Source organism: Euprymna scolopes, chromosome 1 (assembly GCF_053919585.1).
Source record: "Euprymna scolopes isolate OS-2025 chromosome 1, ASM5391958v1, whole genome shotgun sequence".
In the NCBI taxonomy this organism is placed as follows: Eukaryota; Metazoa; Mollusca; class Cephalopoda; order Sepiida; family Sepiolidae; genus Euprymna; species Euprymna scolopes.
In genome coordinates, this window is record NC_136482.1 from 135,034,495 (window position 1) to 135,061,935 (window position 27,441).

A 27,441-nucleotide genomic window follows, 5' to 3' on the forward strand; every position below is an offset into this window, starting at 1 on the left:
CTAAAATCATCCAACCACCCAACATGGTGTATCTTCTTCACGCGTGTTAAACGATCTCTCGAGGCGATACTAACGGATATAATAGTCCGATTGTTACTGGGTGATCCTTTGCTAACAGAACAGGGTGCTTAACTTCTGGGTCGAAATGGAGAGACCTTGCAATTCTGCCACCTGACCTGATAAGACCCTCACCATCAATGAACAGGTCGAGATCACGCACCAAACCCGGAACTGTCCTACCTGAGGAATCCCGCAGAAATGCTAGGTTCTCAGCATATCTCTGGCGCTGCATCGTTTTCATCAGCAGAATGGCTGCAAGCCTTTCCGTGTCAACTTCTAACCGACGCAGTCGATGGATGAATCTGAGGACCAAGGAAGTCACTCTTGGTAAATGAAGAAAATCTTTCGAGAGGAAGAACTGTAGGTTGTTCCTCTCCCTGTAGAATGACAGCATTCCAAGAAGAACGGGCCACCACTTGGCTGTGCTGGCTGAGGCATGGCAACTGCTGCCCATGGACTGATCCCGCTACTTAACCAATCCGGACCAGTACACCAGAATTGATCGGCAGGATTCTCAGTTGTTGAGACATAACGAAATGAGGGGGAGAAACCTAGTGTGGCTTCCTTCAGTCTATTCCGGGCAAAAAGGTTTCTGCTTACAATTGTTCCGGAGAGAACCAAGGAAGGATCAGAGGGAGAAAACCCTCCAAAATTCCTCAACAAAGTAGGCAGGCACCGGAGAGCCAAAAACACAGCCATAAGTTCTAAGGTGGGTAGAGTTTTCTTTTTCAAGGGAGCCACCCTAGCCTTTGCAAACCAGACCAGATTTGCAATTTTGCACTACATATCATGCATTCATGCTGCGAAGCATATGTAGTGAGATGCATCGCAGAAAAGAAAAAGTTTGCCAGCCTCATTCTTGCTGAATGCTCTTCTGGGGAAGGAGACGGTTTCCAGCTCAGAGAGATCAAGGGAAAGCTTCCTCCATAAGGACAAGTATTCTGGTGGGACAGTTACATCCCATCCCAATCCCTTCTTCCAAAGTTCACTCAACAAAATACGGCCACGGTAGGCACAATGATAACGGGTCATAGACTCTAGCTGTCTCGCTGAGGATCCGCGACTAGAGTCGCACAAAAAAACAGCTGCCACACAAAAAGTGTCTGAGAGAGGACAGTATCTATATCCGAGCACCTTCTCCCATTTGTTGCCATGGTCACTCAGGGAACCATGCTCCTGCATTTTGTTTCGAATCGCCACATGGTTAGAATTACAGGACGGCAGTTCGAATCCTCCCTGACGCAATCGTTCCCGGGTGAGTGTATATAATCGGCACAGTTCATCGGGATCATCATGCGACATAACCAAATTATCCACGTAAAACCGATTCTCCATCATGGATCTACAATTATCCATGGGAAACTGCGCTGCATGGTATTTAAGGACATAATTTAATATGAATGGACTAGCAGCATATCCAAAAATAATTGTATTGTATCTGAAGCATCGAAGGCGACCTCCTTCTTTTAGGAAAAAACAGAACTTATTCCTGTCTGATTCAAGCTTCAGACGAATCATTAAGAAGGCCTTCTTAATATCTGCCAACACGACGTGCACGAATCTAGTAGGTTACTAGTGTAAGATTTATTCCCTGGTAGTTACTAGTGTAAGATTTATTCCCTGGTAGGTAGCCTCGTTAAGGGAAGGAGAGTCACCAACTTTGAGGCTGCAGTTAAACACTGGCCGAATCTTAGTGGTGGAGGTAGGGTCCGATTTCAGGACAGGCCTGTGCGGAATCCAGACAAACTCTCCGAACCGTTGAGGAGGCACAAAGATCTCCTCTATAATTCCATCCCGTTCCTGCTGATGGAAAACCTTCAAATATTCATCATAAAGTTGCCTCTTCTCCAATCTCTGCACGACACGTTCCAATATTCGCAGAGCCACTGCATGGTTGGAAGGAACACAAGAGATCTTATCGTCCTCCCATGGCAACTGAACATAATATTTGTTATCCTTCAATGAAATAGACTGTCGAAAGAGAGCAATCTTCTGTTCATCATAATTAGACAGTTCCTGTTCCTCAATACCCAGTGACTCCACACTGAACATTTTCTTCAAACCCCTTTGTACATCACTTTCAGGGAAGAAATCCTTTAGAGGGTCTTCATAGGTGCCCTGAGACTCTAGCACAAAACATAGGTGAGAAGGGTTGACCTCCGCCGTCGATGCAAGTACAGCATCGAAGCATTCTGAGTTCTTATCCACAGAATGGTCAGTAGGTAAAAACTGCTTTACTTCAAAGGGGACGAGTCCTATTGGTGTCAAAAAGGCCTGTCCAAGCAAACAAGGAACCAATTGAAGGCTCCCTAAATGTTGAATAACATCCAGCCACATTATTCCATGAATTGGAATAAAATTGGTGCCTCTGTCAAATCTGGCGGCTAAGGGACATTTCAGGCGATCAAATTCATTTAAAATAAAGTCCAGATTCTCGAATATCAATATTTTTGTATACCAACACCGTCAGGGAAAATGGACAACCGGATCCAATGCTACCTCTTTAAAACGCCTGTCGCAATCGCCAAGGATGGTAGTCAGTCTAATTTCACAATCATGTCCAATGGATTCCAAGTGACCGAGGGGATCCAAGACCTTACTGGACAAATAAGTCCGTCTACTGCCTGTTGACGGAAAACACTTTTATCACCCCTACCAAAGGTAACACACAAAACAGGGGGAAGGCTCGAGAATTTTCCACCACGAATACTATAGGCGGAGTTGGAATCTCTCCGTGAAGTACCGGATCTAGGTCCTGGAGGTACATTCCCTAAGGCCCCCCGCATAGTGTTATAAGCCGAGCCAGGGACCTTATCCCCCTTAATAAGGAGACGTTTAACCGCTTCCTTAGTGTCTCTCAGAATTGAGGACAAGGTGGGGATTCTTCTACCTGAAATTAATATCAACTCCCCCTTGACCTCCTTGGGGAATTTTGCAAAGAGAATCTTGGCCATAAGCCCCAGAAGAAAGGTCGTTTGAAAACGAACAGTCGAAGGAGCCCTCCAACTCAGCCAATAGGGAGGCTACTTTGGATATGTAGTTAGCCAGGGCAGTAACGGATCTGTCCTGTTTACAGGAAAAGTCTAAAATGTCTTGGAAGATGTTATCTATTATTTCCTCTTCATCTAAGTACTCGCTCTTCAGGACTGAAAGAGCCACCTTATAATTTCTGTTGCTGATGGGGTTGGCCAGACAGTGAACACTTCAAAAAATTCAGTCTCTCGGCGTCATTGGCCATGCCAGCTACACAATTCTCAAACCGCGACAAGAATTCCTTGAAGCTCATAGGGTTAGATTGCATGTCCAATCCATCGAAGGTGGGTCCCGTGATCTGAATTTGAGGTGGTTTTACAGTAAATGAGGCCCCAACTCTTCCAACCTCTGGGGAACAGGGAAGACTCAGAGAGTTCATGGCCGCTGGGAGGAGCTTTAACTCAAGATGTTCTAATTCTCTTCGGAATCTCAAGGTGTGTGCAAGAGACTCCCTCTCAATTTGAATCCAATCCTCTTCCTCAGAAGATTGAAGTTGGATTTTACTAACACATATATCTACCTCAGTCAAATATTCCTCCACCGATTTCTGCAGTGCAGAGAAGGATTTAACAGAGAGTTCATTCTCCAGATGGGCCATCTCCAGAATCGTTCGGATTTTAGTCCAAAGAAGAGAAATTCTCTTCCTTAAATCTGGTTGACTCACACCCATGTTAGTATGGGGGGGGGGTTTCTTTCGCAAATATGTGAAAAAATTAATTTCCAGCAAAGAATCAAATGACCGCTCAGATTAAGAAGAGAGCAATGCACTTACCTTAGATTGCGAAAGAATTGCCCCCTTCCGCGACGTAACCGTCTCGTAGTATCTTCGCCAGACGAAAGTGGAAAAGATTTACTTTCAATCGCCAGCAACTGAATCAGGTTGTGGTGAAGAAAAGAAAAGAGAGAGACAAGACAAGGGAATCTCCCCTCTTATATAAAGGAAGGATCAGATTAACTATCACGTGATCCGGAGCACAAAATAAAACTTTAAAAGGGTGAATAACAACAACAATTCTTCTTGGTTAGTATTCAAGGTAAGTGCACGTCGATCATTCTCTTCTCGAGCAATCATTAATCCTTTTTTTCACAGCAGTATCAGAATTTTTGACACCCCTAACACGAAACTGCGAATACAATATAAAAATCTCGTAATTTCTGTTAAAAGTGGGTTATTTATTTTCTTTATGGATTATACTTCCAAAATAAACTATTACAGTTGTTTTAAAAGTAATAAAAATATTTTTTTTTTTTTAAAACAGTAATGAATTTTCCGAACTCAATATTTTTCAATTTTTAAATTTTAAAAATCTATCAAAATTTTTCTATTGATTCTATTTTTACGATATTTTCAGGGTCAATGTGAAATTTTATGTTCTTTCCAATAAACCGAATATAATATTTTAGACAAACGTTTTTTTTTAAATTCACGCCCCCCCCCAAGTGTCACCCATTTTCAACTTTCTCTTAAAAAGTAAATAATTAATTTATGTCGTGGAGTTTTATATATCACAAATTGAAGAGAAAAGGTCAATAAATAATATATTCAAATTTAAAACAAAAAAAAAATCGCTTTTTTAGAAATTTACCTGTAAAGTCCGAAGTTTAAAACCTTATTTTATAAGAACACATTGTTTCTTTTTTTTTTTTTTAATGAAACCTTGGTCCTTGCTCCTTTAATTGAAAAAAAATTAGGGCTTGAATTACATTTTTCGAGGAGTTATAAGCTTAGAAAGATAGGGGGTCGAATAATTCACGCCTCTCATTTTGAAATGTCTATTAAAAAGTAAATAATTAATTTATGTCGTGGAGTTTTATATATCACAAATTGAAGAGAAAAGGTCAATAAATAATATATTCAAATTTAAAACAAAAAAACAAATCGCTTTTTTAGAAATTTACCTGTAAAGTCCGAAGTTTAAAACCTTTAAAAAAAAAAAAAAAACACATTGTTTTGTTTTGTTTGTTTTTTAAATAAAACCTTGGTCCTTGCTCCTTTAATTGAAAAAAAAAATTAGGGCTTGAATTATTTTTCGAGGAGTTATAAGCTTGGAAAGATGGGGTGGAATTATTCACTATTTTCACGAAATTTCTGACACTGCTACATGCGCCGCTAAGGTCGACATGTACGTCATTTCGGTGTGCGCGTAGTCGCTGAGAATTTTCCCTTGTGTGATTACAGGTAATATCCACATTTCCTTGCGTGTTCTGCCAAAGTCTGACGAAGAACAGGGTAGGTATGTGAAAATGCCAAGGCTTTTGCGAGGGTTAAGTGGCATTGGTAACTTGAGTAAGCCGTAATTCTGTGCACTGAGGTATGTGTCATAAATTGGCCCCTACCACCTATATCCGGGGGGTTAACTACACCGCAGGGATACTGATGAGGTAGCACACATGTTTCGCTACATGCTGGTATTTGAATTATTTCCATACGTTTAGTAGAAGTGTAAAAAATTTTGAAGTGAAGTTTTGTGTCATTTAAATCATCATTATTAGACCTGAAGGTAAGTTGTAATAGTTTTGAAACTATATATATTCGTTAATATAGATATTAAACCTTATTTGTGCGAAATGTGAAGCCTATATGACTTTACCTTCATTGGTTTTGAGTTTACCTAAAATGTGAAGCCGTTACGAAAATTTTCAAAATTTCACTAACGCCATATCGTTAACCTACGCACTTTCACTTTGTTTACAAATATTTTCCAACAACGGCAATGACGCCAAACTACGGCTGGCTAAAAAAATTCTTTTAAATTATTAAAATTTATTTCAGCATAATGAACTTTTAGGATTTGAATTTTACTTTCTTTAAACCAAAACATTTCTCCCCGGCAAAATGTATTTTTTTCTATTTTATCATTTTATCGAGCTGCTTTTTTTTTCTTCCATTTTGTTACTTTGCTTTTTTATTCTATGATAAACTAATAAACAAATTTACAATTAAAAAAAATACAAGAGTTATTTTTAAAATTAAAAAAATAAAACTTTCATGAATATATTTTTTAGTATGCACATTTTGCAAACTTTAAATTCTAAAAGTTTTAATAATTTAAAAAGAAATTTTGGGTTTGTATTACTGTACACATTCGAAAAAGTTGTCAAAAAACAAATATATAACAAATAAATATTATCAAAGGCAAGATAAGTTACTTTTCTACCAAACTGGATACAGTTTTTGTTTTTATTCAATGTAACATGTTTATTCAGCTCGAAAAACATGCAGTGCTTACCGTTGTATTGGAAAATTCAAAATGGCGGCCACTCTCTCTTAAACACGGTAAGTTTGGGAAAAGGTGTTATAAATAATAAACAAGACAAAATACTATTAAAAAAACACCGAATATATGCAAACTTATGTCACGGTAACATATAATGAGCGAATTTCTAACAGTATTTTGTCTAGTTTATTATTTATAACATCTTTTCTTGAACTTACCGTGTTAAAGAGAGTGTCGGGCGCCATTTTGAATTTTCCAATACATCGATTAACACTGTATTCGAGCTGAATAAAAACACGAAAAATATATCCAGTTAGGTAGAAAAGTAACTTATCTTGCCTTTGATAACATTTATTTGTTATATATTTGTTTTTTTGACAACTTTTTCGAAATTTTAATTTATATGCTAAAAGAAATTTTAATAATTTATATGCTAAAAGTTCATGAAAAATGTAAAAAAAAATTATATTTATTGGTGTTTGTATGATGAGAAATAAAAAAAACGGTGCTTCTGCAGTTTATTTTGACATAAAAAATCAGCATTAGCAGTAGACTTCATATGCGGGGATGTAATATTGCCTTAGTAATTGACTGCATCTTCCGCCCCAGCATCCCCTTTCACCTCTTAATCTTGTAAATAATTCATTAATAAACTTTCAAAATATATTTTTCTTGTTCTCCATTCAATAAGCTCTCCAGTGATATTTGTCTTTTTGAAATCGGACAAGAAATAAGAAAGCTATGACAAAATAACTGTGAAAAATCTTGATATCGGTCACAACTTTGTTAAGGAAATCCATTGATTCTATTGTCCAAAATTAGCCTCAAATTTCAGCTTTAGAATTGTTGTAACTTATTATTTGTCCTACAGAGGTGATTCAAGTATCATTAGAATGATCTCTGCATACTCTTTCTGCTGAGCTGTTCCATTTTGAGATATGTTAACTTTGAAATTTTCTTTCACGTACCTAAACAGGGGTCACCAGTGAAGCGAGGTGCTCGCTGGGCAAAAACAACGAGCATCTCACTTACGATTAATTTTTCAAAACATTTATACGAAAGTAAACATCTGGAAAAATCAATTAAAAACAAACAAATCATCAGACTTAGCTCTTTGTAATAGATGTGAATTTATTTGCCTGGAATATCTCACTCGTGTTATTTTTTAGTCCGAAGATAAAGAAAAGAAATCCTTCTTGACCGGTTCAATGCTTTTTGACGTTACGTTGGAAATTAATTTTTTTTTAGGAAATGCGTCGAGTAAGGAGCTGAAGGAAAGATAAGAATGTTTTTCTTTCTTTTTGTGTGTTGTTTCATCAAGGGAAATCGGCACAAGGCGTGTGGCGCACAAGCGACGGAGCGTGACAGTAACGCGTCTTAACTTTTCGGGTGCCGAGCAAAAAAGAGATCGAGAGAGTTCTTGAAATTTGGCGCCACGCCTTTTTTTGTCTTTTTTTCGGAGCTCTCCGGAAACGGTGAAATGTTCAAATGTCCTGACAAAATAAATTCCCGGGTAGCCGCTACAAAGGCTTCTCGGATTCAGATTGGGCTAACTCTGAGGATAGAAAAAGTATAGCGGGGGATTGTTTTAGACTGTCAAAAACTGGACCTATGATCTCTTGGAAAACTAAAAAGCAACAAATTGTTGCATTTTCTACTTGTGAAACAGAATATGTGGCTCTTACTCATTCCGCGCAGGAGGCAATTTTTCTGAACACCCTTCTAAAATCTATTTTAAAACCAGATCTAAGTAAAAAACCTATAGTAATTCATTGTGATAATCAGAGCACTAGAGCAGTATCTTATTAGCAAATAATTCTATGATTCATCAAAGGTCGAAGCATATTGATATCAGATATCATTTTATAAGGGATGAAATAAGGAAAAAATCTTACTTATGTGACGTCTGAGAATAATATAGCCGACATTTTCACTAAACCTATAAAAAGAATAAAATTAAGACATTTTATAACCGAACTTTTCAGAAACACAAAAGGAGAAGCATGAAAAGTTAAAATCACACACAAAAAAAAAAAAAATAGTAAAAAAATAAAAAAAATTGTAAATTGTCCCGGGCACGACGTTAAACTGCGACCTTACTAACCAAATTAACCAACATAATGTTTCCAGTTTTTTGTTACAAAAAAAAAAAGAAAAAAAAAAGCCACTTGTTAAAACCCTTTTGTAAACTTCCTATTTTGTCAAATAGTTCTTTTTGTATCTTTGTTTTTGGCAAACATTTGTTAAAACAAAACAAAAATGTATATTTGTGAATTTTTGTGCATATGTTTATATGCATTTGAAAAGTATTCTATTTGTATGTTTATAAAGTGTTTATTTTTATATGTATCAAAAAAAAAAAATGGTTTCTTTTTGCACACATTATACCAATATATTAATTCTTTTTGACCAATGAGAAAAAGACAAATTTCCATAAAACCAGAAGAAAAAGAAAAAAAAAAAAAACAATTGGCTTATTTTTCTTTGTTCATTTATTTTTTATTTATTTATTTTTCTTTCCTTTTCTCAAGTGAAACCAAAATTGAATCCGAAAGGATTTTTTCATTATATCAAAAAAGGGGGTGTGTAAAAAGTTTTGGACTTGTAATGGGGTATATATTTAAATGCTGCCCACATCAGCATTATGTGGCACAAGGCCGGAAAGTGGGAACCCCGCAGGCTCCCCTAAAGAAGGGGCACTCCTGCAATTTTGAAATTGCCTGAATAACCCCGTCGGCATTCCCCGGTCGGGGCGCCTCAGGCAGCAAGCAATAAACTTGCCCCACCGGAAAGCCCGGTGGCAAGGCCTGGGAGGGTGGACCTCCTAGGTATTACCCAGGCGGCATACCTCAGTCCAACAGGTGCTGGGCTGGTTCCTGGCCCCTCACCTGTTGGGCTGAGTGTCAAGTGACGAATCCTTGACGTGTACTACCCTGTCTCCATGCAGCCGAAGCCGCTAGGAAACCTTCCTCATCAGACGCAGTAATGGGGGTATATATTTAATTGCTGCCCACATCAGCATAAGGCTAAAGAAGGGGCACTCCTGCAATTTTAAAAATTGCCTGAGTAACCCCATCAGCATTCCCCGGACAGGGCGCCTCAGCCAGCAAGCAATAAACTTGCCCCACCGGAAAGCCCGGTAGCAAGCCCTGGGAGGGTGGACCTCCTAGGTATTACCCAGGCGGCATACCTCAGTCTAACAGGTGCTGGGACGGTTCCCGGCCCTTCACGTGTTGGGCTGAGTGTCAAGTGACAAATCCTTGATGAGTACTACCCTGTCTCCCTGCAACTGAAGCCGCTAGGAGACCTTCCCCATCAGACTTCTGATGGGAGTATATATTTAAATGCTGCCCACATCAGCATTATGTGGCACAAGGCCGGAAAGTGGGAACCCCGCAGGCTCCCCTAAAGAGTGTGGGGGGATCGAAGATGGTGGAGCCGGAAAAGAAGGAGGAGTGGCCAGCTCCCGCATTTACGGATTCCCCGATACCGGCAGTACAGAGGACCCCAGCAGCAGCGGTAGCAGTGGAGGCAACAGGCAGTGATAATAAGCAGAGTTGGGGCCGAAGCAATCAGCACCAGCAAAGTCCCCAGAATACTACAGAAGGCTCTTTGAAGAAAAGTACAAAGACCTGACCAAAGGAAATCAGATTGAGGTGGTTCCAGAGACACTGACTAAGATAAGGGAGAGATCAGTGTCCCTACTGACTCTGAATGCCACCGGAAAGGGCCTTCTGGGAGTACCAAAAGACCGCATGATGGAGCTGCTGGGGGAACTGAGGATCCCCGCTCAGTACGCTGTTAGACGTTTCAACGCCATGTGGGAGGTCCTCTTGCCAACAAAGGAGGATGCGGAGAAGCTGGCAAGAGGGGATCTCACATGGAAGAACATCAATGTACGACCAGAGTACCTTTCAAAGCGGAGAACGCTGGTCACAATCACAGAGGTGCCGTGCTTTCTGGTGGAGGAGCAGCTGGGGGGCCATCATGTCGAAATACGAAGAGGTTGAAGGCATCGAGGCGACGAAGGGCCCCCAGAACATAATGACGGGGGATTACAAAATGAAGATGAGGCTGTCCCGCAAGGAATTTCACGGGATCCCTGCACAATTCAACTGCGAGGGCTGGTCAATGGCCGTCATTGTGGAGGGCAGAAGACCCCAGTGTTGGCAATGCCAAAAAACGGGCCACGTTGCGAGGTTCTGCCCTCAAAGACAAGCTGGAACAGCCGAGACAGGCAAATCGGAGGAGAAAAAAACCCCCACAGAGACCAGGAAGGATGAAGCAGCCCCAGTAAAAGAAAAGTAGAGCACAGTGGCGGCCAAAAAGGGGGCGAAGAAAGCAGAGCCGGCTCCACAACCAACAAGCAGAACGGTGGCAACAGCTACAAAAAGAAAGGCGAGAGGAAGCTCCTCGGGCTCCGACAGCGAAGGGGGCGAAGACAAACAGAGGGAGAAGAGAGAGAAGAAAGAGGACCAGAAAGACCAGATTACTGAGCTTCAGCCGCAAACCCCCCCAGGAAGAAGATCAGCTAACCCCTCCCCTATTCACCACTCCTAACAAGGAAACGGAGCAGATGGAAGCTCCTGTAGGGACATCAAAGGAACAAGAAGTCCAAGAGGTAGAAGAGAAGGAAAAAATGCAGGAGCAGAAGTCGGCGGCCCCAAGGGAGGGGAAAACTAGGAAGTACCCTTTCCTTCCCGGGGAACAAATATGCAACGCCGACTTAAGTAACGCAGTCTCTGATCTGAATGGGAAACAGAGGCAGTACCTGAAGGAACTAGAAAGTCTCCGAAAAGTGGACGGAAAAGAGGTTACAGACCCCAGGAACTTCCAGGATGCTCCGTCTATCATCACTTTCGTCCGGGTGAATAGGGGAGGAAGGGCGAAAGCGCTATGGCGCATGATAGAAGCAGCTAAGTCGGCCTTCAAGAGCCTCAAGATCGTGGACGGGGAGCACCCAACACTTGGTAAAATAGCCACACAATGCGAGGGGAGGGTCCCTCTTTATGTTCACCCCTCCCTCTATAGGGCTCTGAAAATGACGTTCCCCTTGGACGTGGGGGGCCTGGCTCGAGATGGACGGCTTACGTCCGATCTGCTTACAGGCAGTCTTAGTCAAGCCTTTGACGTACTATCTCCCAAGAACTTTAGACCCTTAGTAGAGGAATATTACTAGTTAGGAAAACATGGCCTTGAACCTAGCTAGTTTAAATGCAAGGGGCATGAGATCTCGAAGCAAGGCTGCTCGCGTGCTGAGGGATCTCGTGACCCTTGAGGTAGACGTTGCTGCCCTACAAGAGACCCACTTTGTTGGGGATGGGGACTGCGATGTGCTGGTAGACGATTTTGATGTTTACGCAGCATATGGCAGCCTCCATAGCCGGGGGGTTTCTGTACTAGTGAGTCGCACTCTGGCTGCGACGGTTACACTTGTGCACGCGGACGCTCATGGGAGGCTGGTCGTGGTCGATGTTGCCGTTAAAAGCGGCGCGTTCCGGATCGTGGCAGTTTATGCGCCCAACATCCAAAGCGAGAGGGTTTCCTTTTTTCGGCGGGTGGAGGTGTTTCTCTCTTCGGGTCCGGAGCGGGTAGTGCTAATGGGGGACTGGAATGCCATCCTGGACCCCAAGATAGATAAGTTCGGGGGGGCTAGTGGGTTGGAAAGGTGTGACAACACCCTGTCTGGCTTGATGGCCTCGTGCGATCTGGAGGGAGATGTGGACGTGGCAATCTAGTTCGGCCGCTGGTTCGAGTACATACTTGGACCGGATGTTAATTAGAAGGGGCGACGTTGATTTCCTATCTTGTCCCACGTTCCACTGGCTATGTCATTCGGACCACAAACTTGTGTTGGCCCGTTTGAAATTAGGTAATAGGCCTAGGTTGGCGGGCTACTGGAAGATGAACGTCTCCTTGTTGGAGTCGAACGACTTTCGGGAGCAGCTGACAACACTAATTCAGAGGGAGTTACCGGGAGTAGCTGGTGGGTTAAGCTTAAGGTCACCATGAGGCACTTTTGTATCCAATACAGCCAACGCCTCGCGCTAATTAGGGCTCGGACCAAAAGGCACCTAGAGGATAGACTGACCCAAGCGGTGGCAGGGGGGGATTCCCTAGATCTAGCTCTAGTTAAGGGGGACCTCAATCGCTTGGCTAGCGAGCGATATGAAGGTCAAGTAGTTAGGGCTAGGTTAAACAGAGTCTCCAACGAAGCCGTGAATGTTGACGCTGTTGAGCGTAAGGCCGCTCTAACATGCGGCTCGGATGGGTACATTCGGGAGGTGAAAAACCTGGAAGGGCGCTCTCTCGTGTCGGCACGGGAGATCTGCAATGGGTTTCGGCAACATTTGGAGGAACGCTTCACCCAACTACCCAGACTCCGCGGCCAGTAGTTTGGCAGCTATTTAGTTGGCTCGCCCCGCCTTACTGTGGCCCGAGCAGCTAGCTGTGAGGGGATGGTTACGGAGCGTGAGATCATTACTGCGTTGAAGCAGGTTGACCACAACAAATCTCCAGGGCTTGATGGTTTGCCCTACAAATTGTTCTTGAGGCTGTCGCCCATGTTTGTGCCCCTTCTGATGGGCGTGTTTAACCACTGGTTTGCCCAGGATTCGATCCCGAGGCAGGTAACCAAAGGAGTGGTCACGCTTCTGAAGAAGGGGGACCAACATGGAGGGGGGAATCTAGACGATTATAGGCCCATTACTCTGCTTAATGCAGATTTTAAGATTTTGGCCCGCGTTCTTGCGAACCGACTGCAGGTTGTTATCGGTGACTTGGTCGAACCGGATCAGAACTACGCTGTGAAGGGTCGATCAATTCAGAACAATCTGCATTTGATTCGCACGATCTTAGAGGGGATAGAAGATGACACTGAAGCCGCGCTGATCAATTTAGATCAGTCCAAGGCATTCGACAGGGTGGACCATGGGTTCCTGAGGGCTGTTGTGGAAACCGCCGGCTTTGGTCCTGACTTCCGCAAGTGGATCTCCGCCCTGTATCGTGATCCCGCGGTAGTGGTGCAGGTAAATGGTAGGTTGTCGGAGCCCTTTGGGGTCTCCCGGTCGGTGCGGCAGGGTTGCCCGCTGTCGCCTCTGTTGTATGTCCTGGCGTTGGAATCCTTCCTTCGCAAGTTAAGGGACGAGGTGGCGAGACCAGTCCTGCGCGGCATAGCTCTGCCTGGCGGCAAATTTGCCAGGGTGTCCACGGAGGCTGATGACGTCACCGTGTTCGCTGCGCGACATAGCAATATTAAAGCGGTGATAGAGGCGATCGCTGAGTATGAAGTTGTCACAGGGGCCGTGATCAATTGCAGTAAGTCCGTTGGCCTGCGGTTGGGCGCCTGGACCGGGGTAAACTCGCTTCCAGGTGCATTCGGCTGGACTGATGGCCCAGTAAAGATCCTCGGTGTGTGGTTCAGGCCGGGCCTCCAGTTGAACAAGAATTGGTCGGAAGTACAGACTAAGGTCGAGTCGTCGGTTGGGACTTGTATTCGGAGGAAATTGTCCTTAAAGGGTCACGCGGAGGCATGTGCTACGTACGTGTTTCCTTTGATCCTTTACCGTTTATCTGTTCTTCCCCTGCCTGCGGAATGCTGTAAGGCTTTAGAGCGCCTCATTTTCAAACTTCTATGGAAGGGAGGAAAGCCGTTTGTCCGCAGACAGGTCTGTACACAGAAGCTTAGCGAGGGAGGCTTGGGGATGCCTGATTTGCAAAGCCACAAGCACGCAGAAAGATTGGCGTTCCTTAGTCGGACACTGATGGAAGAAACACTGGGTATCAGTCGTGGAACAGGCTTTTCCACGGCTCATATCCGCCCCTGCCGCTGAAGGTCGCAGAAGTCCGGCGGGGGAACAGTGTTTCCTGACCGAATGCCGAGCCGCCCTTAGGGCATTGCCGGGGTCCAGGGATCTTGCACGGCCTAGGTGGAGGCTATATGAGGAATTAGTGGTGGGGACTGCAAAAGACCCGCTGGTGGAGCAGCTACATCTGTCGAGGGGGGAAGTTCTCTCGCTTTGGAATTGGGCGCCTGCCAGTAGCTACATTAATAATTCTGAATTTTCAATTACGTGCAGGCTAGTCCGGGACGCGTTGCCACTCTTTGGCAGACTAGCCAGGGATTGTAGGGATAGTGAATATTATTATCCCCCGTGCCCACGCTGCAATGATGAAAAGGAGGAGGAAACGAGAGAGCACGCATTCTTTCTTTGCAGTGGGGTGCAGAGTCTCTGGGAGTATGTCGGAGGGGTAACGGCTCGCATCGACCCCGACCGGTCGGTGCCACTTGATTTTGCGTATGTAGTCGACAATGTGGACCCGCCGTTTGACAGGGAGAAACAGTTGGTGTTTCTAGCGATCCTAGTGGTAGCTCAGTTAGTGACGTGGTTTACACGTCTGGGCATTGTCTATGAGGGGCGATCTTTTTCTGATCAGGATCTGGTTGTTTATTTTAAGCATCAACTTAAAATAAAAATCAGATGTGATTGGAAGAGATTGTCCCGCATAGACTTTGATAGGAGATGGGTGCACAACACTAGTTTGTGCATCCGACGAGGAGCTAGGTTCGAGTTCGCGTTTCCACCCTAGTGGTATTGTTCCTAAGGTGCTGAGGTTTGTTTTTTCTCGGAACCCAGCCCCTTATGTTAAGTAATATAAGGTTAACCTTATACGATGGGTAGGAGTAGGCTAGGTAGGTGTGTAACCACCAAGAGTGGATAGCTTATGCTTTATTAGGGCCTAGACTAAGGTAGTATGCATGTTGATCCTGTTCCCGTAGTCTTTTATTTTTGTTAGATTGGCACTAGGAGAGTTTCCAAAGATGTCCAGTCCACCTGTTTTATTTTGTCCCCGGCCTATTTTTGCCCATTACGCACTTCATCTTGGAAGATGCCATCCATCCCTGTTTACCCCGACCCCAAGTTATTTTTTACACAAACCCTTAGGTCCTCCACTCCCCTCTAGGGAACGACCTACTTACTTTCACCTCTTCCCCCCCGGGGAAGAGGAGCGGGAGACAGTGGGCGTTTCACATGACAGACCAGCTGTTAGGTAGTGTTATATTCGCATATCTCTCCACATTTCCATGAATAAACCGGAAATCAGCAAGGCAATGACGGCAGCAACAATGGGACCCTAAGACAAATCTGTTCGCCGTTACAACGTAGTCAAACACAATAAACACACAGGACAATTTCAAATCCCATCTCTTTAGATACACACATCATTAAAATAACTCGCACCTTATTTCAACATAGAAAACCTCCAGAGGAAGTTGCACAGCAAAAGAAAAAACCTAAATAAAAAATCACAGACACTACCGTAAACGCAACTCAGATAGCATAAAAACGCAAATAATGATTCCACAAAACACCCCAACAATACGACACCGACTAGGTTACATTCACAACTTTCTCAGCTTCAAATCGATGTAACACATGCATACACACACCAAACAGATAATTCTCTACAATTCATTAAAGCACAAAAAACAAACACAAATAAAAAACACGACGGCCATTTTGACGCCGGAGCCGATGTGCCTTTTACTACGTCCGCACGTGCTGTATAAATAAGCCGGCCGTCGGAGAGAAAGTCAGTCTTCTAGCAGATCGCTGGCCAGAGCAGGTCGCCTCGCTACCAGTAGAAACGGATACAGCTGTTCCCCTCAACCCTTTGCGCCATACCAGCGACAGCCGTTCCTTCAGCTCCATCCAGCAGCAGCAGCTCAGCGACAGCCGTTTCCCTCAACCTTCTAGCAGCAGCAGCGGCAGCAGCAATAGCCGTTTCCTTCAGCTCCATCCAGCAGCAGCAGCTCAGCGACAGCCGTTCCCATCAACTTTCTAGCAGCAGCAGCGGCAGCAGCAGTAGCCATTCCCTTCAGCTCCATCCAGCAGCAGCAGCTCAGCGACAGCCGTTCCCCTCAACCTTCTAGCAGCAGCAGCAGCAGCGACAGCCGTTTCCCTCAACTTTCTAGCAGCAGCAGCGGCAGCAGCAATAGCCGTTCCCTTCAGCTCCATCCAGCAGTAGCAGCGGCAGCTCAGCGACAGCAGTTTGATTCAAAGCGCCTAGTCACCATATCACCGCTTGTTCCAGTCCCGGACGTCATCCCTAGACCGTACCAGCATCTAGGCCCCTGTACCTGCCCGAACCTGATCAGGCCAGGATCCCTACCTCTCTAATCCCTATTCCGGCCTTCCTGACGCCCAGCTGACCGTTCCGGCTTTGATTGAGGATATATATGCTTATTCACTTTGACCCTCAATAAAGGTTGAAACCAAATTACTTCGTTTGTTCTCCTTGCTTCCATACGCTCGTGTTATTTTATAACAACTGGTGTCAGAGCGTTCAGCAAGATGAGTACAGACAGCTACGAGGGTTTCACGCGGTCAGAACTATTCACACTGATCAAAGAACAGAAGCATCTGCTGTTCAACCTGAGGACAAGCTCAACACAACCATCGGAAGAGGCACTTCAGGAGATCCGAAATGACATAGATGCCATGACAACCGCCCTGAGATCAACAGCAATAACAACAGCCACCACCCCCCACACAAGCAGCGACTACAGTATGCTAATGCGCCAGCAAACAATTCGGGACGCCATGAGACAACAGAAGCCCTTCCGCCCTGGACAGGACGTAAACCAGTTCATATCAGCGCTCACCAAAATATACGCAATACACATCTTACCGGAGGGAGCAACATACCCAAGCCTGGAGGGCGAATTTGTCAAGGCCGCGAAAGACATGCTGGACCAGGGTATATTTCAGCAAATGCTGGATTCTGCACAAGATACATCCACCTTCAACAACCTGAAGGAATATCTACTAACAACACACGGCAGCCAAATGACCACCTTCCAACATCTAAGCAAGGCCTGGGACTTAGAACGACATGACGGCGAAAAACTAACCGACTTTGCCGGTTGACTCGAAACCACACTCAGGGAAGCGGCCGTTCACATCAAGGCAAAACACAGAAAGGACAGAAACAATGAACTATCCGTTGACGGACTCATAGCAATCATAGGCGCAATGCTTATGAGTGAAAAGGTGAAAGCATGGAACACAAATATCTACCCGCACCTCGTCAGAACAATGGACAACCACTATACGGCAACTGGTATAGCGGCTGAAGCACAGCGATACCTGGATCGCGGCATAAAATCCGATGTCACCAATTCCCAAGACTCCGCACTCCTCTCTCAAGAGCACCATTTGAGCCAAAGAAAACCTTACCATGTAACAAACATGCACACCCACTCTAGTGGACGCAAGCGCTCGAACTTGATAGACGCACACAAGAAAACTGATCAACGTCAACATCAGCAGCAAGAAGCTCGCAGGCAAACAGTAGGTTTCCCTGTATGCCAGAGGTACCTCAGAGGCCTATCCTGCTTTAGGCAAAATTGCAGATACCGTCACCCACCCCGCACCCAAACACAAGCCCTTGTCGCAACAACAGGCAACAACATGCCAGAGACAGAGGACCAGGATTTTCACTTCGGTCAGGACGAGATGTGATGCCCCGCCCGACCCGCTCCAATATCAGCCATCACGTCTTCAACTTTCAAGAGCAATCTAACTATTCACCACTTGTCTACTCCACCTTTTACATTGGCGACACAAAGTTCTCAGACATCGCGATGCTCGACTCAGGATGCTCGACCTGCATCATACCAGCATCACAACTACCAGACGAAGCCAAGAAGCACATAAAACGCTCGGACGTCAAAGTGAGGGGCATCAATGGCAGCATTACCGCCCTTGGCCAACTAACATGCGACATTGTAATCGGCAACCAGAACACACCCGCATTCTGTGGCATAAACGCCCTAATAACGGCACAATCTACACCAATCCTGATCGGCCTAAACATCCTATGCCATGATACCCTCATCTCGTACACGGTCGACAACGAAAAAGCGAAAGTGGAGTTCAAACGCACACTTGCCCAAGGAGGCTCCACACACACAGCTAACATCGTACGGCAGACGTCGTCACCAAACAGTCCCACAGACGACTCTCAGACCAAGGTCATCCAGGACTACCTAGCTATCGGACCCCATCCCGAACTCCACACCTTGGATGAAAAGCTTACATGGCTAAAACACAACACAGGACTCACACTACCAAACCATCCCAACCGTGATGAACTAGAGGCCACCACCAACCTACTAATCCGCTATGCCGACATCATCGGTACTGAGAATGGCGACAAGGGCACATTCATCCGTCCCATTCGGATACCAACCAACGGCCAATCACGCAGCCAAAAACAACATCCGATTGCTCAAGCCCTGGAAGAGGAGGTCAATGCCGAGATTGGCCGCATGGCAAGCAAAGGCATCATTGAAGCCTGCAGTGACCCCAAAGGTTTCAACAGTCCAGTATTCGCCGTACGTAAGAAAAATGGGTCAATTCGCGTTGTTGCAAACTTTAAAAGAACGCTAAACAAAGTGCTAGTCGATCTGGACCCCTACCCAATACCCAGGATGGATCACCTGCTCAACAAAATCGGCAAGGGCAACAGGTATTTTGCATCCCTGGACCTGCGTAGTGGATATTGGCAGATTGAAATAGATGAGCAGGACCGGCACAAAACAGCCTTCACATGGAAGGACAAATGCTACCAGTACACACGCCTGGCCTTTGGTCTCACTTCGGCCGGACAAATCTTTTCCCGTTGCGTAGCAGAGGCCTTAGCCACGGTCACATCTCGCAGCAACATATCATCTTACATCGACGACAACCTGGTGCATGCTAAGACATTCAAGGAGTACATCATCGCGCTAGAACAACTGTTCATGGCCCTCCAAAAGTTTGGACTTAAGCTGAATCCAGACAAATGCTCCTTCCTCGCACCTGAGGCCAAATTCCTCGGCCGCATAATAAACAGCGAAGGGTTCAAGGCCGACCCCGAATATGTTCGTGCCATAGGAGAAATGAAACCCCCAACCTCAAGAAAGGAACTCCAAAGTCTCATCAGCCGCTTGGTCTGGATCAGACAATTCCTTGAGACGCGCCTTCATGAACAAATCAGATCAAGCATGTTCTCAAAACTCATGGCTCCTATACACGAGCTCAACAAGGTCAACAAGCCATTCCACTGGACCGAGAATGCAGACAGAGCATTCAGGAAGATCAAGGACCGATTATCCTCCCCGCCGGTTATCTCATTTCCAGACTTCTCCATGCCCTTCACGCTCACTACTGATGCCAGTGATGTCGCATGCGGAGCAATCCTGATGCAAGAGTCCAGCAACGGGAAGAAGAACATTGTCGGAGTCGCGTCCCACTCCTTCAATACAACAGAGCAAAACTGGTCTACAACGGAACGCGAGGCATATGCAGTGAAGTGGGCGATACTGAAATTTGACTACTTTCTACGTAACCGTCCCTTCGTGGTGTTCACTGACCACAGATCTCTGACATATCTTGACCAACGGGAATTCAACAATGCAAAAATACGAAGATGGCAGGACGAGATATCGTGCTACAAATTCGTATTAGAATACGTGGAGGGCGAATCTAACGTTTGGGCTGATATGCTCAGCAGAGGCTGTGGACAGAAGAAGATCAAGACTCCCAGCGACCCCAATCCAGCAGGAAGGATATTCATACTGGATGGCTCAAGCTTACGCATCTACGTCCCATCATGGTGCATCAATGACATCGACAGTCTGAAACTTATTCCCAAGACGCACACACCACGGAACGCCCACACGCAAAGACGCATCAGCGACGCGTTTTTCGCATACCACACCTACTCCTCCATTCCTGCTGAACAAATCTGTGAACACCTGGATATTGCAACCGAACAACAGAAGGATGAGACCCTGGCCGGAATCATACACGCACTCCAAACATCATACCCGGACGGCCCACAAATTGACCCCGATGACCACCGAGCTAAGTTATTCAAGAGAAAGCTACATCAATTCTTCTTAGAACCAGGAACCACGGTCCTAATGATAAGAGACCACAAACATTCCCCTAGGCTGGTCGTACCATACAAGCTCAGACCCAAATACCTCCATCAAGCACACGACGCCAACAACCACTCAGGCATAACACGGATGCAGGAACTCCTCTCCGGTTACTGGTGGGAGTCCAAGAACAACGACATCAAGGCTTATGCTGATTCCTGCATCACATGTGCAAAATGCAAGGGAAATTATGGCAGACGCACCCGCTGGCCTATGGGCCACTGCAAGCGGGGTAAGAGACCATTTGAACTCGTCTTTGTTGACTTTGTCACAATGCCCAACTCAAAGGGGAAAAGATATATACTTACGATACTGGACAGCTTCAGCCGGCATCTCACAGCTATACCATGTGCAAGAGACCGTGCCATCGACGCCGCCCGTGGTTTATACCAGTTCTTCCTCCGACACAGAGAAATCCCACGCATAGTGTCCTCCGACCGAGGTACACACTTCACAGGGGAAGTCTATCGACAGTTCTGCGAACAAATGGCCATCACACAGGAACTGCATTGCCCGTGGCGCCCACAAAGCTCAGGGAACATAGAGAGACAACATCGGACAATGAAGAACGCCATCTACATGCTGTGTGAAGACAGGAATTGCGAGTGGACAGATGTTCTCGAATCTGTTGTGTCTTCCATGAACGCCACAATCAACAACGCCACCGGTGTCTCCCCGCATTTCACAGTCACGGGCCGCCACCCTAGCATCGGCTTGCCAACACCCCACAGAAAGGAAGCTAGGAGCGATGACCCAGGTGCATATGGCATGCAAATCAACGCCCTGCTAAGACAGGTTCATCACCGTGTCGCCCTGGCCAATGATGAAGCAGATCATAAAATGGAGAACCGCGAAAAGCACTTCTCCCACGAGAACCCGCTACAAGTAGGAGACAAGGTCCTACTTCACCGTCCTCAATCAGCCACGGCCAAATCAACACACATGCAATGGATAGGAAGCTTCACTATCACCAAAACCAACAGCTTGATGTACCAAGTACAAGATGAGAGCGGCATCACAACCTGGGTACACCGGGCGCACATCCGACGAATAGCACCACGCCCGCCGCACCTGTCTATCACAAACCTCCCACCCCCACCCAGCATCACCGACGAACAGCATTCCACGAACGGCCCCACATGCAATCCGGACGAGAATCGGACGCCATCCTCACAAGCCAGCCAACCCAGGAGATTACCAGCCAGAACAACAAGAGGACAACTCCCTACACGCTTCAGAGACTTTATCATGTAAATATGATCGAGATCTGGGGGAGCATTGTTATATTCGCATATCTCTCCACATTTCCATGAATAAACCGGAAATCAGCAAGGCAATGACGGCAGCAACAATGGGACCCTAAGACAAATCTGTTCGCCGTTACAACGTAGTCAAACAGAATAAACACACAGGACAATTTCAAATCCCATCTCTTTAGATACACACATCATTAAAATAACTCGCACCTTACTTCAACATAGAAAACCTCCAGAGAAAGTTGCACAGCAAAAGAAAAAACCTAAATAAAAAATCACAGACACTACCGTAAACGCAACTCAGATAGCATAAAAACGCAAATAATGATTCCACAAAACACCCCAACAATACGACACCGACTAGGTTACATTCACAACTTTCTCAGCTTCAAATCGATGTAACACATGCATACACACACCAAACAGATAATTCTCTACAATTCATTAAAGCACAAAAAACAAACACAAATAAAAAACACGACGGCCATTTTGACGCCGGAGCCGATGTGCCTTTTACTACGTCCGCACGTGCTGTATAAATAAGTCGGCCGTCGGAGAGAAAGTCAGTCTTCTAGCAGATCGCTGGCCAGAGCAGGTCGCCTCGCTACCAGTAGAAGCGGATACAGCTGTTCCCCTCAACCCTTTGCGCCATACCAGCGACAGCCGTTCCTTCAGCTCCATCCAGCAGCAGCAGCTCAGCGACAGCCGTTCCCCTCAACCTTCTAGCAGCAGCAGCGGCAGCAGCAATAACCGTTTCCTTCAGCTCCATCCAGCAGCAGCAGCTCAGCGACAGCCGTTCCCCTCAACCTTCTAGCAGCAGCAGCGGCAGCAGCAATAGCCGTTTCCTTCAGCTCCATCCAGCAGCAGCAGCTCAGCGACAGCCGTTCCCATCAACTTTCTAGCAGCAGCAGCGGCAGCAGCAGTAGCCATTCCCTTCAGCTCCATCCAGCAGCAGCAGCTCAGCGACAGCCGTTCCCCTCAACCTTCTAGCAGCAGCAGCAGCAGCGACAGCCGTTTCCCTCAACTTTCTAGCAGCAGCAGCGGCAGCAGCAATAGCCGTTCCCTTCAGCTCCATCCAGCAGTAGCAGCGGCAGCTCAGCGACAGCAGTTTGATTCAAAGCGCCTAGTCACCATATCACCGCTTGTTCCAGTCCCGGACGTCATCCCTAGACCGTACCAGCATCTAGGCCCCTGTACCTGCCCGAACCTGATCAGGCCAGGATCCCTACCTCTCTAATCCCTATTCCGGCCTTCCTGACGCCCAGCTGACCGTTCCGGCTTTGATTGAGGATATATATGCTTATTCACTTTGACCCTCAATAAAGGTTGAAACCAAATTACTTCGTTTGTTCTCCTTGCTTCCATACGCTCGTGTTATTTTATAACAGTAGGGAGGGTCCCCTTACTAACCAGCCCCCATAGGAATTTTGTTTATTTGTTTTCTTTTTCTTTCTTTTTGTGGTGTTTTCTAGTTTGCCCCCCCCCTCCCCATCATCTCACCCCCATTATATATTTAAAAAAAAAAAAAAAATTACTTCATTTTGTATATAAATAAGTTTTATTTTGTTCTTGTACATATTTGTTTTTAAATTTTTTCAGCGTGAATGTCGCCCGCCATCTGTGTAAGCTGGGGAGCTGTTATTTTAAGTAGGTCCTGGTAAGAATGGTAGGCGGTGTTGCAATTAGTGCGTGATAGAAACTAACTAGGTTTTACTTAATAAAGTACTTGCTATCAAACGCAAGTCTAGCCTAGGACTAGCAAAGACCCCTATTTTTCCCCACTTCCCCCTACTGGCTCTGGTGCCTAAGTTGTTGCGGACCCCAAATAAGGCCTTGGCAGTAGATAATTCCAAGGTCGAGGCCGTAACGACTAAATACAAGTTTGCCATTTGCTACGTCACGGACCGCATTTAATTCTTTGCCACCATCTTGGTTACTGATCTGAACTACGCCGCCATCTTTGTTCAACATAATATCTCAGAACTTAAGAGGTTTACTACGCGATGGACCGCATTTGATTCTTGGTCGCCATCTTGGTTGCTGATCTGAACTTAGCCGCCATCTTTGTTCAACACAAATGTCTCAAAACTTAACATGTATCAAAGTTATTATTTTAGTAAGCATGGGAAGATATGTGGGTTTAATTATGAAAAATAATTGTGGAAATTTTTAACATATCCAAGAATTATGGGATTCAACGACATACGTCTAAATATACACTTACAGATTACCCGGAATCCTCCGGGATTGAATTAGATACATGCAAATATATGCAAGCAGAATACATGGGATCCAATGAGATAGATGTAAATATATATTAGCAGAATACCTGGCATTGCCTTGGATTGAATTAGATTGATTGAAATATATACTAATAGAATACCTTGCGTCACTCAGGATTTCATTGGATTGATTGAGATATATACTAGCAGAATATCCGGTGTTGCCCGGGATTGAATGAAATAGGTTCGAATATATATTAGCAAAATACCTGGCGTTGCTTGGGATTGGGTGAGAGAGGTGGAAATATATATTAGCAGAATACCCTGAATCGCCCCAAATTGAATGAGATTTGGTGGAAATATATAGGATTTAATAATGCAGGTGCAGATAAATACTAACAGAACACCTGCCATCGCCTGGGATTAAATGATATAGGTACAAATACAGAATAGACGAATATTTGGCGTCGACCGGGATTGAATTAGAAAGCTGCACTTATATAAAAGCAGAATATCTGGCATTACTCAAGCTTGCATGAGATACGTGAGATAATTTATTTGCAATATCGCCCGGGATTGAAGGAGATTGATGGAAATATATATTAGCAAAATTCTTGGCGTTGCCCGGGATTGAATGAGATAGGGGCAAATATACATTAGCAGAAAAATCAGCGTCGCTCTGGATTAAATTAGGGTGGTGAAATATAAAATTTGTACCGGAAATGGCTTAAAGAATTTTCTATCTCAAAATTACTTCATATATGGCTTAAACAGTTTAGGATCTCAAAATTAGATTAATACATATATATTGTTGGTTTTCTATGAAAGTTTCTTAGGCCAGTTTCTATAGGGGGTGATCTATATTTGTTAAAATGTTTTATGTACTCATCCGGGAATGATGTGATAGTTGTAGTAGTGGGTAGAAAGAAGCATGATTATGTTAATTTTAAACGTGCTTTTTAGTTTTCTTTTGGGGGTTTAATTGGAGAAAGTAATGTCCGTTTTGGGGTTAAAAAGAGTATGTGAAATTGTTTCATATATCTATTTAAATTACCCGTCTTAGTGTAGGTAAAATTATTTTAAATATGTGTTGTATATTACCCGTCCTTACAAAGGTAAAATTATTTCATATACATGCTGTAAATTATCTACCCTAGGTAAGATACAATTATTTCATACGTCCAATACCCGTCCTAGGTAGGTAAAATATTCTTTTGCTCGAAATAGCAAATGATACATAGACATTAAAAATTCCTCACTCCTAAGAATAACAAATATATTCAAAATCAAATTCAATTTTCTCATTGTTTATATGGTCCCGAGCAACGCCGGGTAGCCCTGCTAGTCTATATATATAAAAGCGAAAATGTGTGTGTGTATGTATGTATGTTTGTGTGTTTGTATGTCTCGCAAAAACTTTCGACACAGGCCACGGATTTTCGCTAGATAGGTATCATTTTAAAGTTGGAACCATTGCCCGGCAAATATCGAAAAATTGTCCAAAAACATTAATTCCTTCACCCTAAAATCACCGGTTTTGTACAGGGAGGGTGTAGTAAAAAATCGTTCCTTCATTTTCCCTTTTCCACGACTACTGCGACCATGACGTCATGTTTGACCTAAAAAACGTTCATGTTAGTTTAACGTGCTAGTTTTTTAAACGTTTTTTTTTTTTTTTTTTTTTTTTGTACACAGTGGTCACCACTTATCAAGACCCATTTTGTCACTACTTAGTTGTTTGTCTCTTTGGCGTACGCGTAATGCGCCAAGCTTTTTTTTTTTGCCTCGAGGCTTCGGTTCAAGCCCACCTCCGACCAAAACATTTTTTTTTCATTTTACACCTCTAAATACAGGGGCTGTTTCTTTCGATTATTCTTTAGTTTACCCCCACCCCACCCCTACACACACAACGTTGTTATCTTAAGATTGCACTTTTTTTTCTGATTTTTTTTTCGCTGTTTTTTTTGTTTTGCTTTTTCCGATTTTTTAACAGGGTTATTACTTACCCCCCCCCCATACACACACCTACAAACGCCCGGGCAACGCCAGGTACCCTCGATCGTAATTAGTTAAATTACAACAACAAAATATCTAAATGGAATAAAATTCTAATATTCCACGATATGAAGTTTTAAACAGATTTTTTTTATTAAAGTTTTCCAATTTTTAAAAAATATTTTCATCTATATATATAAAAGCGAAAATGTATGCATGTATGTATGTATGTAAATAGTCAGTTACTATTCCAAAAGTGTTTGTCTCAACCAAAAAAAAAAAAGTAAGCGTCTTTAATATGCCGGTGGACTGTTTACATTTTGACTATCCGTCGCTTAGTTTATTTGTGAAAAAATGTATGAATTTGTTTATATCATCGTCAGTTACTATTCCAAAAGTGTTTGTCTCAACCAAACTTTTTATTTAAAAAAAAAAAAAAAGTAAGCGTCTTTAATATATGTCGGTTGGACTGTTTACATTTTGACTATCTGTCGCTGAGTTTATTTGTGAAAAAATGTGTGAATTTGTTTATATCATCGTCAGTTACTATTCCAAAAGTGTTTGTCTCAACCAAACTTTTTATTTAAAAAAAAAAAAAAGTAAGCGTCTTTAATATATGTCGGTTGGACTGTTTACATTTTGACTATCCGTCGCTGAGTTTATTTGTGAAAAAATGTGTGAATTTGTTTATATCATCGTCAGTTACTATTCCAAAAGTATTTGTCTCAACCAAACTTTTTATTTAAAAAAAAAAACAAAGCGGGAGACCAGTACCCGCATTAAGCTGGTCTGCAGTTTGACTTGTTGCTGGCTATCTTGCTCTTGCTTGTTGCTGGATGTCAACATTTTGAACCGAGAGAGAGATTTAGCTGTCGTGCAAAGCTAAAACTCTGTAACATCATCTTTGTATAGATACCCCTCAGGCATTTGTCTATTATAAAAAAAGAAAGAAAAAAAGTCCTGTAGCGATAAAAAAGCTGTGACGTGTGTACGCCTGTAATGCTGGATGCATGTAACAATTATTCTGCCATCATTATATATATTTATGTATGTATATGCGTATGTATATTTATATATGTATGTGTGTGTATATTTATATATGTACATGTGAGTTTGTATGTATTTATATCTATGTGTATATGTATGTATATGGTTCTATGTGTATATATGTTTGTGTGTGTATATATATACATTTGTAAATGTTTGTATGCATGTATGTGTGTATATGCATGTATGTGTTTGTATGCAGGTGTGTATGTATATGTATGTGTATGTGTGCATGTATGTGTGTATGTGCATGAATGCATATATATGGATGTGTATGTATATGTAGGTAAGTGTATATATATATATATATGCATTTATGTACGTATATGTATGTGTAAGTATATGTGTGTAGGTATTTGTATATGTGGATGTATATGTATGTGTAAGTATATGTGTGTAGGTATTTGTATATGTGGATGTATATGTATGTATATGTGTATGTATGAATGTGGGTATGTATATGTATGTTTGTGTATTATGCATTGTGTATGTATATGGGTATATATGAGCGTATGCTTATAGACATGTATGTATGTATGCATGTATATATTTATATGTATGTATACCAATGACCCTCTTGTTTATGTTTGCATGTGTGTGTGTATGTATATGTATGTGTG

General features: G+C 43.8%; 1 protein-coding gene across 1 annotated transcript in view; it reads left to right on the forward strand.

Annotated features, from left to right (window-relative positions):
• Positions 1-3,761: 3,761 nt before the first annotated feature.
• The window catches only part of LOC145281664 (adenosylhomocysteinase A-like), a 124,805-nt gene continuing 101,125 nt past the window's right edge, over positions 3,762-27,441 (forward strand). Inside the window, exons 1-2 of the mRNA XM_080132216.1 lie at positions 3,762-3,767; positions 5,273-5,323. Of these exons, the coding sequence (XP_079988342.1) occupies positions 3,762-3,767; positions 5,273-5,323 (57 nt within the window). The remainder of the gene's footprint in view (positions 3,768-5,272; positions 5,324-27,441) is intronic.